Source organism: Condylura cristata, unplaced genomic scaffold, assembly GCF_000260355.1.
Source record: "Condylura cristata isolate star-nosed mole 26May11 unplaced genomic scaffold, ConCri1.0 scaffold00013, whole genome shotgun sequence".
Taxonomy (NCBI): Eukaryota; Metazoa; Chordata; class Mammalia; order Eulipotyphla; family Talpidae; genus Condylura; species Condylura cristata.
The window spans coordinates 48241607-48259980 of record NW_004567114.1 but is presented as its reverse complement, the minus strand read 5'-3'; the positions used below and the strand labels follow the sequence as shown (position 1 = coordinate 48259980).

General features: G+C 39.9%; 1 protein-coding gene across 1 annotated transcript in view; it reads right to left on the bottom strand.

Annotated features, from left to right (window-relative positions):
• Positions 1-1229: 1229 nt before the first annotated feature.
• The window catches only part of SNX6 (sorting nexin 6), a 42313-nt gene continuing 25168 nt past the window's right edge, over positions 1230-18374 (bottom strand). The window contains exons 10-14 of the mRNA XM_004681947.2: positions 16966-17005; positions 13208-13294; positions 6285-6444; positions 6114-6199; positions 1230-2880 (exon numbers count right to left, since the gene is read on the bottom strand). Of these exons, the coding sequence (XP_004682004.1) occupies positions 2827-2880; positions 6114-6199; positions 6285-6444; positions 13208-13294; positions 16966-17005 (427 nt within the window). The 3' untranslated portion in view covers positions 1230-2826. The remainder of the gene's footprint in view (positions 2881-6113; positions 6200-6284; positions 6445-13207; positions 13295-16965; positions 17006-18374) is intronic.

Here is an 18374-nt window from a genome sequence, read left to right as displayed (position 1 = left end):
GGCTTATCCCCTGCACTCCGGATGTGCTGACCCCTGCGATTTCCCCAAATGTGGGAAACTCGACTGCATAATTTGTGGTAGTGGGGGACTGCGTTCGCGCTCTCCCCTGATAACTCATGTAGAAAAATAGACCGCATCTCTAACAGGTAGTTGACTTGTGTTTGTATGCATGCTGCTTATTATTTTAAAACACAAAAGTTGTTAACAGTCTTCTTATCTGAGATCACCTGCTGGGTTGTGGACAAAACGCTTACGGGAGTTGCTGTGTGACACTAGGGTCTCCTTAATTGGGGAATAGACTAAAACTTAGGGGGACGGGTCAACTAGGAACCCTGGTAGGCAAAGCAATGTCCCCGTGCTTTATAAACTTAACCTAAAGTTTTCTTCCGGACTGCCATCCTAACATGAGATGCATTGTAATTATTGTTTCCCATAGTAAAACCCACAAAAGCATCCTTACTTAGTTCACTGACATGTCTACCAGATTTTATCAGCCTCTATTAAAATTAGCAAGAGCCTCTATTAATTAGCAAGTCTGTCACATCCCATTTACTTGACACTATTTACTTCCGATGGAAATTACAGGCCAGCCTGATTGTCAAATCCAGGCTATTTTGCAGTGTCCTCAGGGTTTTTGGTGTGTTGCCACCTTTGCAGGCCTTTAATACTAAAACACAGTATGACAGTGTTTCCACAGAGGCCAATCGATATTCATAACTACTTATAGCAAATAGCCCTTGATTTCACTGAGTTCCAATGACCTAACTAGTTCAATTTCCTGGTCACCTCTGCAGATAAAGATGGTCACCCAACACTGTGAGGTACAGTATCTGGGGAGGCCACCTTTAGGGGAATAAAAGAACAAGCCTTTTTTTTTTACAGGAGATATAAAGTGGAATCTCTCCTAGGAATGCCTCTGAAGGGGTAACAATCTTTACCAACTCTGAACTTCTGAGTCCTTGGATAGTGCTGACTCATCAGCTCATCACACATGCAGTTATTAAGCAACCTCTCTCCCCTCTGCACATGCACTTTAGTAACTGCTGTTTACCCAAACTCTCCAAGTACTCTAAAAATGTAAACTGGGGCCAAAGATGTACTGTGTAAGACTAACACCACCTTCCCTAAAAAAGGGCCACTGTGATAAAACCAGATTAAGCCGATAAAAGTAGAACATTAGCTTTTTGCCCTATACTTTTTTTTTTTTGCATTTAAACAGCATCTCCACATTTCCAAAGCACTGTACCAACATTTATTAATCCTCACAACACCCCTGTGAGGTAGGTCTGTATGTCCGTTATAGTAGAGAAAACTGAGTCAGAGAGGTCAAGCAAACCTGCTGAGGCCACAAGAGGAGGTGGCACCCAGATCCAGAGGTTAGTGTTTTCTATCCCCATTCATCCACTAATGGGCAGCACATGGACATATTTTTTACTAGTGATGGTGACGACATGAAGGACTGAACACATTTCTTAGCCAATAGAAAAACGGACAGCTCAAAAGGGGAACGTCAGTTGCTAAAGGGATGAAACCTGAATCACGTCAGACAGACAAGAAAACATGCTGTGGAGGACAAAGATGATGCAGACCTAGACCAGGCATTATTCAAAACAGTTTGGAAAAACATAAATGAACTTGGAACCCACCTGAGAGGTGAAGAACACAAATGGGCTTGAAGTTGAGTTACAAAGAGAGTGGAAAATCCAAATACTCAATCTATTTTTAAAGTAGGAAGACAATGTTCATTCACATTAGAAAGTCCAATAACTTCTGTAATATAACTGACCATTATTAGTATCCTTTCTGTACATAGACTTTTATCCCAAGTCTAAATTTCTCATTGACAGATGCCATTTCCTATAGCAGGTTCTTTCCCTTTACATGTGAATCAGACACTGCACGACAGTTACCAAGAGGTTCAAATGGCAGACTGCTGCATGATTCCCTGCCTGAGCTAACGATGGGGTCTAAGAAACCAGCATTTCAGAGACAGCTGTCTCTAACTACCTCTGCCCAATTCCAAATGTGTTAAAAGCACAGAGAAGCAGTTCCTTCTTTTACAGTGGGATTGGTGAACTTGGTCCAATATGCCACTTTAAAAGAAATACAAATAAAAAGAAAACTAAGACTTGCACTGTGAAGTATACATAATATAGGAGTAGATTATAGCTATTCCAAATTTAAAGTGATACAATGACCACAGAGTTTAAAAGTATCACTGTTATCACCATTTATTTGACAATAATTGGTTTAGTCTACAAGTTTAAGGCAAACATACTAATGCTTTGCTTTTTTTCAGAAATCATACTTATAAAGATTACATAAAGTCTGTCCCTAAAACTTCATTAGTTAAAAGTAAGTCTGATTAAGATGCTTTTCCAGAATACATGAAGGTGGTATACAGTATTTTTTAAAAACAAAATTCGCAAAAAAGTAATAGCAATCTTTATCTTGTTTGAACAATGTATTTTGAAAGGGTTAAACTTCAGAGAATAAAGGTAAATAAGACTGGCAGCCATAAGGAATACTAGTCATAACAGTTACAGAGGCGACTTAAAAAAAAAAGACTGAACTCAAGCGTCTGAAGGGCAGGCGCACAAGGGGTGGGGCCAGACTGTGGGCCGCAGGTCCTGGAGCTGTGTCCACCACAAAGTGCAGCACCTGTGTGGCACTGTTCCGCTGTTTCTCAGAAGAAAAGGAGAGTAGATGTACTTTGTCAGCTGTTTCTTTTGTTTCCAGTGAGCAGTAAATGCCTAATATCATTAAGAAAACAAAAATAAAATCTGAAGAAAGGCAGCCCTTTTTAACCAGAAGGTGGAGTGTGGCTTATGTGTCTCCATTTAACACTGCCAGGCAGTTCTGCAGCAACTGTAGGTTACCCTAAAAAAGGGGGGAAATAAATTGTGAAGTTCAAATAGTTTGAAAGATTCTTTTGAAAATACAGTGTTAGAAGTCATATCACTTCAAATCTGCTAAGGTATGAGACTTTTTCAAAAAGCCACTCACTATATACAAAGGTTTTAAGAAAAATGACTTAAACTGTTTCACGTGCAGTATTTTCCACATACTATAGTTCTTCAGTAAATTTCCATCTAGACCAATATTAATGCCTGGCATTTGGGACACATTCTGGTGAGTGATAAAATATGTACTTTATGTCCAAGTTGAACGATGAATATTTTATTATTGTAAGGTTATTATCACCTCCTTTTAGCCATCAAAACAAACATTGACTTAAATTAGTAGTTTTTTTTTTTTTAAATAGTTTTTTAAAAAAGATTTATTTATGCATAAAAGAGCTGGGGTGAAAGGTCAGAAATGTGGGGGCGGTAGAGGATTCACCAGAGACAGAGTGGGGAGCAGAACAGGCAGATCTACTGCAATACACTGCTGAGGGGAGTAGAGGGTGGGACAGGAGCGGCTGCTGCACCATGTGGGTAGTTCCCTGACCAGGAATCAAACTCCTGTCATAGGTTGTGGAGTCATGCAAATTGACTCCTTAGGCCACCATGGAGATTTTCATTAGCAATTTTTCTAAAAAGGTACATATAGGGACTTCCCTGGTGGCACAAGGGTTTAAGCCTCAGTACTACAAACCTATTGCTAGCCACTGCAGCAGTTCGATCCTGGCAGGGAGCTGACCCATATGGTGCGGCAGACCTCTCCTGTCTGCAACTGCTCCCCTCAGCAGTGTATTTTAGTGGATCTGCCTGTTCTGCTCCCCACTCTGTCTCTGGTGAATCCTCTTACCTGCTGCACTGGCCTGTACCCCAGTTCTTGTATGCATAAATCTTTTTAAAAATGTTTACATATAATACAATTCACACCTACGTATCCATCTGTGAAATGCATGAACTGGTACCCAAATTTAGAGATGTGCAAAGACATTTAGGTCTCTTTAGGATACATTAACATTTATTTATTTTTTAAAGATTTATTTTTATTTATTCATGCATACAAGATCTCGGTTGTAGGCCAGATTGAGGGAGAGGATCCACCAGAAGCAGAGTGGGGAGAACAGGTGGATCTACTGAAATACACCGCTGAGGGGAACACAGGCAACACAGGCAAGGTCTGCTGTGCCCTGTGGGTCAGCTCCCTGGCCAGGGATTGAACTCGTGCAGCAGTGGCTCACAGTGCTAGCTTGATAGCACTGAGACTTAACCCCTGTGCCACTAAGGAGGCTCTATGTTAACATTTAAATGGAATTGAAGGAACACCTCTTCTTTAGTGTAGACGGCCAACCGAAATGTAGAAAGATTCTGAGGAAATTAGAAAAGGACCATTTGGCAACTATGATAACTGACTCAGGGAGAAACCTTGAAGGCTAGAAAGCAGGATGGGGGTGAACTGTGAACAGTGCAGCCATAGTTATATGTACAAGATGTAATCAATTAATTAAAAATAAAAACTCAGTTTTTTAGTCACACTATCCACATTTCAAATGTTTGACAGTCATATGTGTGTAGTGGTCACTGTTTTGAACTATTCCAATAAATAACATTTTCATTATTGCATAAAGTTCTGTTGAGTAGTGCTGGTTTGTTGATGGGACATTTACACAGTTTCAAACTACCTCAAATTCCAAAGCAAAAAATAGTAAGCTTTACCAATAAGAAACCTATAAACATCAGTTTAACTAAAAGACCAGTCAACAAGCACCAGCACGGCAACAATCAACAGCCTGTGCCTCCTAATGTGGTGCAATGAGATAATCTGAGCATTTGTTTCTGCCCAAAGCACAAAAGTTAAACCTAGTCATTAGACAAACCCAAACTGACCTTCCAAATGTCTGGTGGGCATCCCATGCTTTTTAAAAATGTCAATTTTATAAAATATGAAAACCTGGGGAAACCAGATTAAAGAAGTCTAAAAAGACCCATGCAGTGAATGGAGCCCATTATCCTTAATTTCTCTTTGCCATCAGGGAAATTATTGGGCAATTAGCAGAATATGAATAAAAGGTCTATGGATCAGATAATTTTCAGTTTTTTAAATTGTAGTGAAGGGCTTCCCTGGTGGCACAAGGGGTGAAAGCCTGCACCTCTGGCCTGTACCCTTTCTTCTAGGAAAAAATTAAATCTTTAAAAAAGAGTAGTTCCGCCCCTTTAAACAAAAACCTTTCTTACATATATAAAAGATGTAGTAAGAAGTGTGTACAATCATCAGTCCCTGTATGGAAAGGCACTTACATTCTGGATGCAATATTTTAAAAGAAGAATGGCAGGAGGGTAACACTATTATAAAGTCTTTTTAAAGGAGTATGAAAGGAAAAAATAGTACAAGGATGTCTACCCTGGAGGAGAAAAGATACACAAAAAAGTAACATTTAAGGGCCTCCCTGGGGCCTTAGTTAAGTCAAGTCTCAGCTGTCAACCTTAAGGTCTGAGTTCAATTTCCAGCCAGGGAGCTGACCCACATGGCTCAGCAGACCTCTCCTATCTTACCTGCTAGTCCCCTAAGCAGTGTATTTCAGTATATCTGCCTGTTCCCCTCTATCTCTAGTGAATTACCTCACCCTCCGCACCCTCTCCCCTAGCTCTGGCCTACACCCTAGTTCTATGCAAAACTTTAGGCCACAGAGGGTGATAATATGATAGCACTGAGACTCAACCCCTTTGCCAAAAGGAAGACCCCAATATTCTCTACTTTTAAAACAAATCTGGCAGGTGATTTGTTTACTAATGCCAAATATTTTGAAGAAGTAAAAAATATAAAAAAATGTATTTCTAATTCAGGAACAGGTCAAGTATTCAATTGTCATTGAAGGGTTATTAACAGTATCATAACTGACTCATTCTTATCAGTCACTTAATTATTATTAAATCTTTAATATGACACCAATGACCCTTAATGGTGGCACAGTGGGCTGGAATACAGCACTGCGATGCTGGCCCCGGCCACTTCATTGCAAGCTCAATCCCAGGCCCCGGAGGTGATCTACAGGAGCACACCTCTCCTGCCGCTCTCCTTGGCAGTGTACTTCACCGATCTGCCTGTTCTCCTCCCTACCCTGTCTCTGGTGAATTCTCTCATGGCCCCTGTACCTCTGGCCTGTACCCCAGTTCTGTATGCAAAAATAAATCTTTAAAAAAAAAAAAAAGTGACACTACCTTTGCATGCTTCAGTTCTAACTCTGCCAGTTCCACTAAATTTTTTCTGAATGCAGCAACTCTTCTTGTCTTAAAATCTATAAGTTCTGTGAATAAAAGAATTAGTATTAATTATTTAATTCACATAATATTTTACATCATACTCTCTGATAAAGGCTAATATGAAAGTACCTTGTTTTGCAGATTCAGATATTTTTTCAAATTTCTGACAACATACTTGTTGGGATGTTTCTGCCTGTAGAACATCTTTATTTTTTGCTCTTGCCTTATCCAGAGCTTTATTAGCATTTTCATAATCCACTAGTGACCTAGATCTTCGATAGAGGAGATCCTATAAAACAACACAATGCTTCACAATAATACACACTGCATATTTCCAGTAGTTAACACTCATCCCAGACAACTCCTACTATCCCACTGCTGGTAATCATTAGAACTAACATCTATAGTGAATACCACATGTCAGCTATTCTAATTTTTAAAATTTAATTGAGATATAATTCATACACCATATAACTCAGTTATTTAAATGCAATGGATAATGCAAAATTCAATGGACTTTAATATGCTCACAGAGTTGGATAGCCATCTACAATCAATTTTAGGGTATTTCCAATGCCCCTTTCCCAAAAATGCCAAATCTATTAGCAGTTTATTTCCATATTCTCCCACAGCAAGACTGCTCTCTCCAATCCCCCAGCAACCATTAATTTGCATTTTGTCTCTATTATGTAAGTCTATTCTGGTAATTTTTTTTTTTAAAGATTTATTTGTGCATACAGAGCTGGGGTACAGGCCAGAGGCTCAGGAGCGGTGAGAGGCTTCACCAGAGACAGAGTGGGCAGCAGAACAGGCAGATCAACGAAGTACACTGCTGAGGGGAGCAGCGGGCGGGTCAGGAGAGGTCTGCCACACCATGTGGTCACCTCCGGGGCAGGCAGGGATCGAACTCATGCGGAAGTAGCTTTTAGCTTCTTAGTGCAGTGCTTTAACCCGCTGCGCCACAAGGGAGGGCCTATTCTGATAATTTTTTAAATAATAGAATTGGGCCCTCCCTGGTGGCGCAACAGGTAAGAACGCAACACTGCAAGCTACCACAGCTGCTTCTATGTGAGTTTGATCTCCGGCTCCGGAGGTGACCCAAATGGCACGGCAGACTTCGCCTGACCCACTCACTGCTCCCCTCAGCAGTGTGCTTCGTCCATCTGCCTGTCCTGCTCCCCACATTGTGTCTGGTAAACCCTCTCACAGCCCCTGCACCTCTGGCTTGTACCCAAGTTCCGTATGCATAGATAAATAAACCTTAAAAAAAAATAAAAGCATGTAATAGGTGGCCTTTTGTGTCTAGTTTTTTTTTTTTAAAGATTTATTTATTTATGCATATAGAACTGGGGTACAGGCGAGAGGCATAGGTGTGGTGAGAGGATTCCACTGAAGGGAGCCGCGAGTGGGTCAAGAGAGGTCTACCACGCCATGCAGGAACCTGGGGATCCAACTCATGCTGAAGTGGCTTTAGCTTCTTAGTGCTGTACTTTATAAACCCGCTGCACCACCAGGTAGGGTCCTTGTGTCTAATTTTAAAAACTTACAATAAAATTTCAAGTTCATCCATGTTATTTAGCATGAGTCAAAAATTCATAATTTTATTCTAAATATTGTTTGTTGCGGATATACCACATATTTGGAATAATGCTATATGAACATTGTGTACAAATTTTTGTTTTAACAAGTTGTTTTCTAATGTATACAGAACAGAGGTTCAGGCCAGAGGTGCATGGTTGGTGAGAGGATTCACCAGAGACAGAGTGGGGAGCAGAACAGGTTGACTGATGAAGCACACTGCTGAGGGGAGCAGCAGGCGGGTCAGGAGAGGTCTGCCGCGCCATGTGGGTCACCTTCCTGGTCTGGTGGGATAGAACGGGCACTGAAGTGGCTGCAGCCAGCTTGCAGTGCTATGCCCTAATGCGGTGCACCACCAGGGAGGGCCCAACAACAAGTTTTAATTTCTCTGTCATATTACTTACAATTGTTGACTCACATGGTAACTATGCTGAATCTTATGAAAAACTGCCAGATTCTTTCCAAAGTAGCTGTACAATTTTACATTCACACCAACACTTGCAATTTCTCCACAGACCGTCCAACACTCACCTTTTTGATTAAAGTCACCAAAGGGGTACAAAGTGATATCTGTGTTTCTGATACATCTTTGTATTTTTTTTCTTTAAAGATTTATTATTTATGTACACAGAACTGGGGTATAGGCCAGAGGTGTAGGAGGGGTAAGAGGATTCACCAGAGACAGAGCAGGGAGCAAGACAGGTAGACTGACGAAGGACACTGGGTGAGACAGGAGAGGTCTGCCACACCATGTGGGTCACCTCCCTGGCAGAGGATTGAACTTGTGCTGAAGTGGCTAACTTGTGCTAAAGCCGCTAAGGGCAGCTTCACACTCCTGCATTTGACCACACTGCACCACCAGGGAGGGTCCCCTACCTTTTTAAAAAAAATTTATTCATTCACACAGAACTGGGGTACAGGACAAAGGTGCAGGAGCAGTAAGGAGATTCACCTGAGGCAGAGCAAAGACCAGAATAAGGCAGATTGATGAAGTACACTGGTGAGGGGAGCAGTGGGCAGGTCAGGAGAGGTCTGCTGAGTCATGTGGGTCACCTCCCTGGCAGGGGATCGAGCTTATGCTGAAGGTGCTGCAGTGAGCTTCATGGTGCTCACTTTGACCCGTTGAGCCACCAGGAAGGGCCCTCTGATGTGTATTTCTTGATGTCTAATGATGCTGAGCATCTTTTCATGTGATCATTGGCCATGTATATTTCTTTCGAGAAATCTATAAGGCTCATTGTAAATTTAGTGTTGGGGACCAGCCCCAACTATCGAGGTCTGGAAGCGAAACAGGCAGGGCCCTAAGGTGGGAAGGTGTCCGCGAGCGAAGATTCCAAAAGGGGAGAAGGGAGTGGCGTGAGGAAGACACGGGAGTCAGAGTTGGGTGCAAGTCTTCCAGTCATTCCCTCAGCATGTCCTTATTTATACTGTGTAGCAAGTAGTTAATTGCAATAATGCATAGGGTAAGTTAATGAGAGTTGCTAAAAACTGTCATAAATGTTCTCAAGGACAAGGGGAACAAAGCATTTTTTTCTTAACATTTTATGATATACTAAATTACACATTTTTGCGATAATTGGCATGTATTCATATGTTTAGCTATAACTCAAGGGAAGAGGGGTCTGGGAAAGGATGAGCTTGTTAGCAAACGGTTATTAGGGGTTTTAGGGAAGTAATAAATTATGTTAGCAGTGTTATCAGTGACTGTCTAAAGAAAAGTTAATGGTTAATTTAAGGCCAGCAGAGAGTAGTTAGTGCTTGTTTTTTAAAAGGAGTAAATTAAGGCCCTCCCTGGTGGCGCAGCGGGTTAAAGCACTGAACTGAGAGACTAAAGCCACTTCCGCATGAGTTCGATCCCCGCTTGCCCCGGAGGTGACCACATGGCGTGGCAGACCTCTCCTGACCCGCCCGCTGCTCCCCTCAGCAGTGTACTTCGTCGATCTGCCTGTTCTGCTCCCCACTCTGTCTCTGGTGAAGCCTCTCACCCTCCGCATCTCTGGCCTGTACCCCAGTTCTGTATGAATAAATAAATAAATCTTTAAAAAAAAAAAAAAAAGTAAATTAAGAGAAGGTTGTACAGTTGTGTATTTAAGCAACACCTGTGTTAACAAGGTTAAAAATGGTCCATGAGTCCTTATGCCCTGGAAGTCTTATCTGAGATTTGGTTTTTATTTAAAGAAGCCAAGGAAGCTTCCCGGGAGTTTTTAATGCCCTGGGGTCTTATTTCTCCTAGGGCTTGCCTTTTGTCTCAGGAAACAGAGGAATTTCCCACTTGGGGCAGCTTGCCTGGGCCAGGGAGCCACTTTATGAGGCTAAGGCAACCCAGTTGTAAACTGATGGTTGCTCAGAATATTTTGATATTATGATTATATAAAAAAGGGAGGTAGTAATATAAGTTAGCAGTGGAAATTCTGATTTTTCAGAGCTTTTCTTATTCTATCCGGAATTTGTCAGTCGATAGAAGTTGCATACCTTTTGTCAAATTAGGTTACTTATTTGCAAATATTTTCTCCTATTCTGAGTTTTTTTCATTTTCCTTGTTAGTGTTCTTTCACATACACGTCTTTAACAAAATGCAATTTATTACTTTTCTTTTGGTTGTTGTAGTATTAATGAAGTAATCAAAATCTAATCCAAGGTGGCAAGATTTATGTTTGTTTTCTTCTAAAAATTTAGTAATTTTAGCTCTTACTATCTTTGAATTGTCTTTGTTCACATGACATAAAAGCTTATGTAGTAATTTAAAAAATCAACCAAAAAATCCTGAAATAAACTAGTATAAGAAGTTTGCAAGATATAATACTCATACACAAAAGTCGACATTGCCTTTTTTATGCACCAAGAACCAACAAATAAGATTGGAAGTTAAAAACACATTTTTAGTGGCCTCCCTGATGGTGCAAGGGGTTAAGTTTTAGCATTATGGAGCTATTGTCAGCCACTGCAGCATGAGTTCAATCCCCACCAGGCAGCTGATCCACATGGCACAGCAGACCTCTCCTGTCTTACCTGCTGCTCCTCTCAGTAGTGTTATTTCAGCAGTTCCACTTGTTCTCTCCACTCTGTCTCTGGTGAATTCTCTATCCACCTCCCAATACCCCCACATCTCTGGCCTATACCCCGTTCTTGTATGCATTAAAAAAAAGGCTAGGCTCTCCCTAGTGGTGCAGCAGGTTAGGATGCAGCACTGCAAGCACGCCGCAGCTGCTTCAGTGCAAGTTCCATCTTCTGGAGGTGACCACATGGCACAGCAAACCATGTGGTCTGTTTTGCCCACTGCTCCCCTCAACGATGTATTTCATCATTTCTCTGTTAAGCTCCCTGCTCTGTCTCTGGTGAGTCCTCTCACTGCCCCATACCTCTGTCCTGTACCTCAGTTCTGTATACATAAATAAATAAATCCTTAAAAAAAAAAAAAGCTTAAAAACAGGAAGTAGAAAAGCATAATCTAAAAAAATAGAGGAGGAATGGGCCCTCTATGGTGGTGCAACAGGTTAAAGCACAACACTATGAAGCTATCACAGCCACTGTAGCACGAGTGTGATCCCCTACCAGGGAAGTGACCTACATGGAATGGCAGACTTCTCCAGACCCGCCCAATGCTCCCCTCAGCAGTGTATTTCAGTCTGCCTGTTCTGCTTCCCACTCTGTCTCTGGTGAATCCTCTCATCCTCTTGCACCTCTGGCCTATACCCCAATTCTTGTATGCATAAATAAATACATTAAAAAAAAAAAGGAGGTAAACTACAAAACTCTGATTAAAAAAAAATTGAAGAACTAAGTAAATGGACAGAGATATTTCATGTTCGTGGATAGAAGCAGCGCAATCTGTCAAGTTCAGTTCTTTCTGACTCGAACTACAGATTCAACACAAATCCAATCAAAATCCCATTAAAATTATTTTGCAGATAATAGCAAACTGACTCTGAAATTATTTTATAACAGATTTTACACCCTCAAAGTGTATGAAAATGTTCTTGGATTTGATTTCAAAGCGAGTGTGATAAAAGCTTCCCCACCCCTCAACAAGAAATTCTCAGACATTAGCAGCAGGATGTCTGAGAATTCAACACAATTCTGACAATCTATCTGGACACAGCATCAGGTTCCACAGGCTGAAGGCGCAGGACTGCCCTCCACTTTATTTGCCAGTTGCAAGCCCGTGCTGTAACTGGCTCTAAGTAAGAGGCTCCCCTGAGCTCTTCCCTCAGGTTCAATTAATTTGCTAATGACTTGTAGAACTTAAGTAACTGAATTTACTCAAGAGATCATAGATTTATTACAGAATACCCATCAACATCCAGATGAAGAAATACACAGGGGCAAGGTATGGGAAAGGGTGCAGAGCTTCCATGTACTCTCCTGGAGTGCCATTCAAGGTATGTCTCCACCTGTTCACCAACCAAGAAGCTCAGACTCCTTTCCTTTGTTTTTTTTATTTGACTTTTATTTATTTACGTATACAAGAACTAGGGTGTAGGCCAGAGATGCAGGGGTTGAGAGGAGTCACCAGAGACAGAGTGGGGAGCAGATCTATTGAGATATACTGCTGAGGGGAGCAGTGGGCGAGACAGGAGAGGTCTGCTGCACCATGTGGGTCAGCTCCCTGGCTGGGGATCAAACAGCTCCCACTGCAGACAACTTCATAAGCGCTGTCTTAACCCCTTGGCTACCAGGGAGGCCCCTTCATTGCTTTTTAGATGCTACTATTAAAATTTTTGGTTAGTGGGATCGCTCCAGTGGTGCAGGTGTTAAAGTGTCAGCACTATCAAGCTAGTACCAGAGCTGCATGAGTGCCCTGGGGTCCCATACATGGCGCAGCTGACCTCTCCTGTATGGCCCACTGATCCCCTCAGCAGTGTATTTCAGTGGACATACCTGTTTTGCTCACCAATCTGTCTCTGGTGGATCCTCTCATCCCCCCCACCTTAGACCTGCACCCCTGCATAAATAAAAAAAATCCTTAAACTATATTGTATCAGAGATTTTTTTTTGTATCAGAGATTTTAAAGAAAAACCTTCATAACTTTCAAACCTTAATAACATGTAAAGAAGGAAAAATTATTCACACTTGAAAATTTAATTTAAAACCAAGAGATATATCATCGTTAGCAATTTCCAGTCTAACAACTCCAAAGAGATGGCTTTTTGTAAAATAGCTATTTAAGGGCCCTCCCTGGTGGCGCAGCGGGTTAAGGCACAGCACTGAGAAGCTAAAGCCACTTCCGCATAAGTTCCATCCCCGCCTGCCCCAGAGGTGACCACATAGCGCGGCAGACCTCTCCTGCCCCGACCGCTGCTCCCCTCAGCAGTGTACTTCGTGGAGCTGCCTGTTCTGCTCCCCACACTGTCTCTGGTAAAGCCTCTCACCGCCCCTGAGCCTCTGGCCTGTACCCCAGCTCTGTATACACAAATAAATAAATTAAAAAAAAAAAAAAGCTATTTAAAAAAAAAACAGTGAACAATAAAGTTACCTTAGCAGCTTGAGATTCTCTTAAGTAATATTTTAAAAGGTCAGAAAGCTTGAGGTCTTCATCAGCAGACACTCGTGCTTCTATTTTCTGAAAAGGGGTGTAAAATTGGGTGTTTAATCATAGCATTTACATTTTACTCAGTATTTTCTTTCTTAATTATTAAAAAAAATTGAAGTTATAAATAACAATAGCATCCATTCCTACTGGGAGGGGAGTTCCTTTCTGTCTCTTTCTTACTGGAGCATCATGTTTTTTTATAACTCTAACAAGAATTATACCGAAAAAAGGTATCAGTGAATTAATGGAGGGACTCTATGTGCCTTAAGATCTTGGCTATAATGAGTTTCAGTGTCATTTTTCAACTACACTTGTACTTTCTCTTTATTCACACCTTTGGCAATTGATATGTACATATAATTTTAAAGTAATAAAGGCAAGAAATGGTAGACAAGGTACTTAACCCCAAATTCTTGCCTAAGAAAACCAGAAAATATAGTCAAAGTAGTAACAAAATGTGTTTGAAAAGGCATAAGCAGATGTGGTAAACTGTAACTAGGGTGGAATTTGGGCTAGGATGGAATGGGAAGTAGTTGTGTCAGACTAGAGTGATAAGAAATCTTCAATATGGAGGACAGAGAATACCACAGCAACCAAATACAGTATAGACATCTTGTTTGTATCCTGACTGAAATAAATACCACTGTAAAAAAAGAAGAAAAAAAAAAGACACACCTGGGAACAACTGAATAATGGATATTTGGTGACAGTAAGGGGAATCACTGATACTGTATTGGCTGTATCAAAATGTATTCCTAACTTTAAAAAAAAGAGCGGTGCAGAAAACAAAAATGAAAATGGACTTTTTGGAATAGAAGAGCTTAAAGCAAAGTAGAAAATGTCAATATTCAGGAAATCTAGGTGATCATGTATAGGGATTCTTTGTGCTATTCATGAAACCTTCCTGTTACTTACACTGAATACATACACACTTATGTTTCTGTTGAAGAAGAATGGTCTCAGCAGTACTATTTATAAAGAGGCCCAAACTAAAGGCTATCAAATGACTAGCAACAGCAGAACAAATAAACAAATGTAGGAGTCTTGGAAAAAAATATACATCAAACAGCAAGTATATAGCAATAACAATGAAGGAACTATACCTACCTGCAATATGAAATAAATCTTAGGAACACAATGTTGAGCAAATGAAACCAGACATGTAAGAATACATATTATATAATACATTTATATAAAATATTAAAGTAAAACTAATCTCTGCTCTTAGAAGAACAGGATTACCCTTGCAACAGTGACTTCAAAGGTGTGTGTGGGGAAGGGGACAGGACAACTGAGTTGCTGATAATGTATTTCTTGATGTAGGTGTTGATTACATGTGTGTGCTAAATTTGTAAATTTCACTGAGTTGTATACTTGTGGGATGTGTGCCTTATTTTTTCTTTTTTAAAAAATTTATTTATTTATGCATACAGGGTAGGTGTGGGGGTAAGAAGATTCAAAGAGACAGAGTGGAGAACAGAACTAGTGGACTGATTGAAATACAATGCTGAGGGGAGCAGGAGGTGAGACAGGAAAGGTCTGTCACCCTATGTGGGTCAGCTCCCTGGCTGGGGATAGAACTCCTGCTGTAGTGACTGCTGTGAGCTTCACAGTGCTATGCTTTAACCCCTTGTGCCGCCAGGGAAGCCCAGATGTAGTTCCTTTTTGTGCATTTGCAGCAGAAGAATAGGGATCCCTGGTGGCACAACGGGTTAAAGCAAAGCACTGTGAAACTCACTGCAGCATGAGTTAAGTTTGATCCCCTACATAGTGCGGCAGACCTCTTCGACCTGCCCACTGCTCCCCTCAGGAGTGTACTTCACGGACATGCCTCTAGTGAATCCTCTCACTGCTCCTGCACCTCTGGCCAGTACCCCAGGTCTTACATGCATAAATACATAAATCTTAAAAAAAAAAAAACAACTATATCTTCTCAGAAAGTGCTCACTGGTATCAAAGGCAGAAAAAAAAAAGGGCTATCATAGATCCCCGTATAATAACACTTATGTATTTAAAGACTTCTTCCTTTCTGAGGGATTAGTATATCCTTTTCCTTTACTTATCTCCACTACATATCACTTAACTGACATGTTCTACAATGGAGCCAGTAACACTCTTAGCTAAGTACCACTAAACAGCTTACAAGTATTTTCACTATTCTATCAACTTAAAAATGTTAAATCATTATATAGGACAGATCCTTGAAAAACAAAACTATGTCAATATCAAATAATTGCTACTATGAATAAAATCTTTCTGCAGTATACCTGCCTCATACTGATACAACTCATTTTTAAACCAGTGTGTCATGGGGGGATTGAGATATTGTGATTATAAGAAAAATATATTTTGGTCATTCAGATGATCAAAATATCTTATATATATTTGTTTCCAGCCATAATCCCTGGCTCACAGCTCCCGAAACCCTTGGAACTTCTTAAGTATTGATCACAATAAAGGTATTTTTGTTTTGTTATGAATGAGGTAATTCTTGGAAGAAACTAAGTATGGACAGTTACTAGGAGAACCAACCATGTCTTATCTCTAACCCTGAGGTGAAAGAGAAGAGGGGCAGGTCACTGAGTTCAACTGTTAATGGCCAATTATTCATTCATTTCTATGTAGTAAAGTCTCCATAAAAAATCCAAAAGGAACATGTTAACAAAGCTTCTGGATTTAAGTGAATGCACAGAGGTCCTGGGATAGTAATGTTCCTGGAAAGAACATGGAGGCTTGCACAGGGCTCTGATAGGGCAAGTATCACTGCCCTATGCAATGTCTCTTCCACCTGGCTGTTCCTGAGTAATGTACTTTTACAATAAATCAGTGATCTATTAAATAAAATATTTATCTGAGCAGCTGTAGCAATTTAACTAAACTTGAGGAGGAAATCCTAGGATTTCCTGGGCTTGGGACTGGTTTTTGGGGTGGATTAAGGTCTTGGAAGACTGAGTCTTTTATCTGTGAGGTTTCATACTATTTCCAGGTAGACTGTCAGAACTGAGTTAAATAGTGGGATACCTAGGTGATGTCTGGAGAATTGCTGCTTGTGTGGGGATTTTCTCCGCCTACCAACTGTATCAGAATGTGACCAGATAGCCATTCCAGGATCAGAAACAAGTCTCAGGCTCACCCTGGTGGCACAACGGGTTAAAGCACCGCATTATGAAACTCTCCGAAGCCACTGCAGCACAAGTTCAATCCCGTGCCAAGGAGCTGACCAGCAAGGCGTGGCAGGCCTCTCCTGACCCAACCACTGCTCCCCTCAGCAGTGTATTTCAGTATATCTGCCTTTTCTGCTCCCCACTCTTGTCTCTGATGAATCCTCTCACCATCCCTGCACCTCTGGCCTGTACCCCAGTTCTGTAAGCATAAATAAATAAATCTAAAAAAAAAAAAGTCTCAATAAAGCAATAATGAATCTAAAACTATCTTTTAAGTTTACAAAGCCCCCAAAAGGATTGTTCTTCATACAAATAAATGCAGTCTCCATAATGTTTTCTGATCAAGAACATGAACTTTTTTTTTTAAGAACATGAACTTTTATAGAAATAATGAAATTTCTGGAAATATTTCAGATTTTCAAATCTAAATCTCTTTATCCTTCTGAAGGATAGCTCATCTTCCTTAATAAATCAAGCAACAAGTTAATACTATTATATGCAGATTTAGAAATCCCTCAAAGGTTAAATAGTACTTACTCTTGTTTTATCAAACAGTTCTGAAACTTTGAGAAAAAACCTGGAAAGGAAAAATAACCCATCAGAAGCTACCTCTGAAATGTTTCCATTTTAAATATTCATAGAATATGCCCCCAAACCATACTAACAATGAATATTCCTTTCTTACTACAGTACTATTTGTTTTGTTCAATGCATACTTCATTTTACCCCAACAATCTGTTCTTCTACTCTTGTAACATAAATTGAAATCTATTGTTACAGAAAATCTTGTTTCAAGATGACAATCTAGGTCTACACTAAACTTAAAATTATTTGGCATTCTTTAGCCTATAGCTTCAAAATTAGTAGTAAGTATTTAACACTCAATTCCAAAGAGACAAAAGGCTGACTTAAAAGGATAACACTGAGATTGGAACAGCTGTTAATGTTACCTCAGAGTTCTACTTTAAACATGTACAAATTAGAGTTGCTTGGTTTTGAGAAACAAGAGAAATAACTATTTTCTATCTCAAAATTGTACTTCACTTTTAACTATCTCTCTACCATTGCCACCAAGTAAAAAACCCCAAACAATGCCAGACTATTAAAGGATAGTTTGTAAAATGTCATTAAAGATGACATTTTATTTGGCTTAGGAAAAAAAATATTGAGAGCAAAGTTATAATTCTGTGAACTTGGCTTGACTGAAGAGAATCTGCTTTAACAGGTTTATGTCAAAAAGCACATGGCAAGGCTGACTTATTTTCCTAACAAAAATTTAAGAACTTACTCTGGGAAAGTAGCATGTTGGCTAGTATAAACTATGGTATCTTGCTTTGCAGAAAAAGTTGGAACATAGATTTTTACTGAGACCAGAAAAAAACTCAGGGATGTGATTTGGCGAAAGCAATGGACGTTTTAGTTTTCTAACTTAAAATGTTTTTAAAAACATGTTTGAATTACTTTTCAATGAACAGCAAGATTTAAACAATATTACAGGGGCAATTAAAATTCACTTCATTTGATTTAAAGAGGAAAACCAGGATAAAGTAAATAAGACAGCAGTGTAACCAAACTTCCAAATGACTTTTTCCTATACTAACATGCACATTTTCCCAACCAGTCACCCACCGTAGGACTGCTAAAAGTCCTAAGACTAACTAAACAATAAAGACTAGAATAAGCCTTTTTTAAAAGTGTCAATGAATTTTTTTTTAAAAGTTTAACATTTATTTTAAGTCAATTTAGCCTCAATGAAATGTCTACATACACATATACAGTAATTGTAAAATAGCATCTTATCTATGATAAACTTATTAAAACCTAAGAATTTTGACAAAAATTGTCTCTCCTCCTGCCCAACATACAAACAAGCACATTTTCACTAAATAAAATTTTGTAAATGTTAAAATTATATGAGTCCATTTTTATTTCTCTTGTCTAAAAGA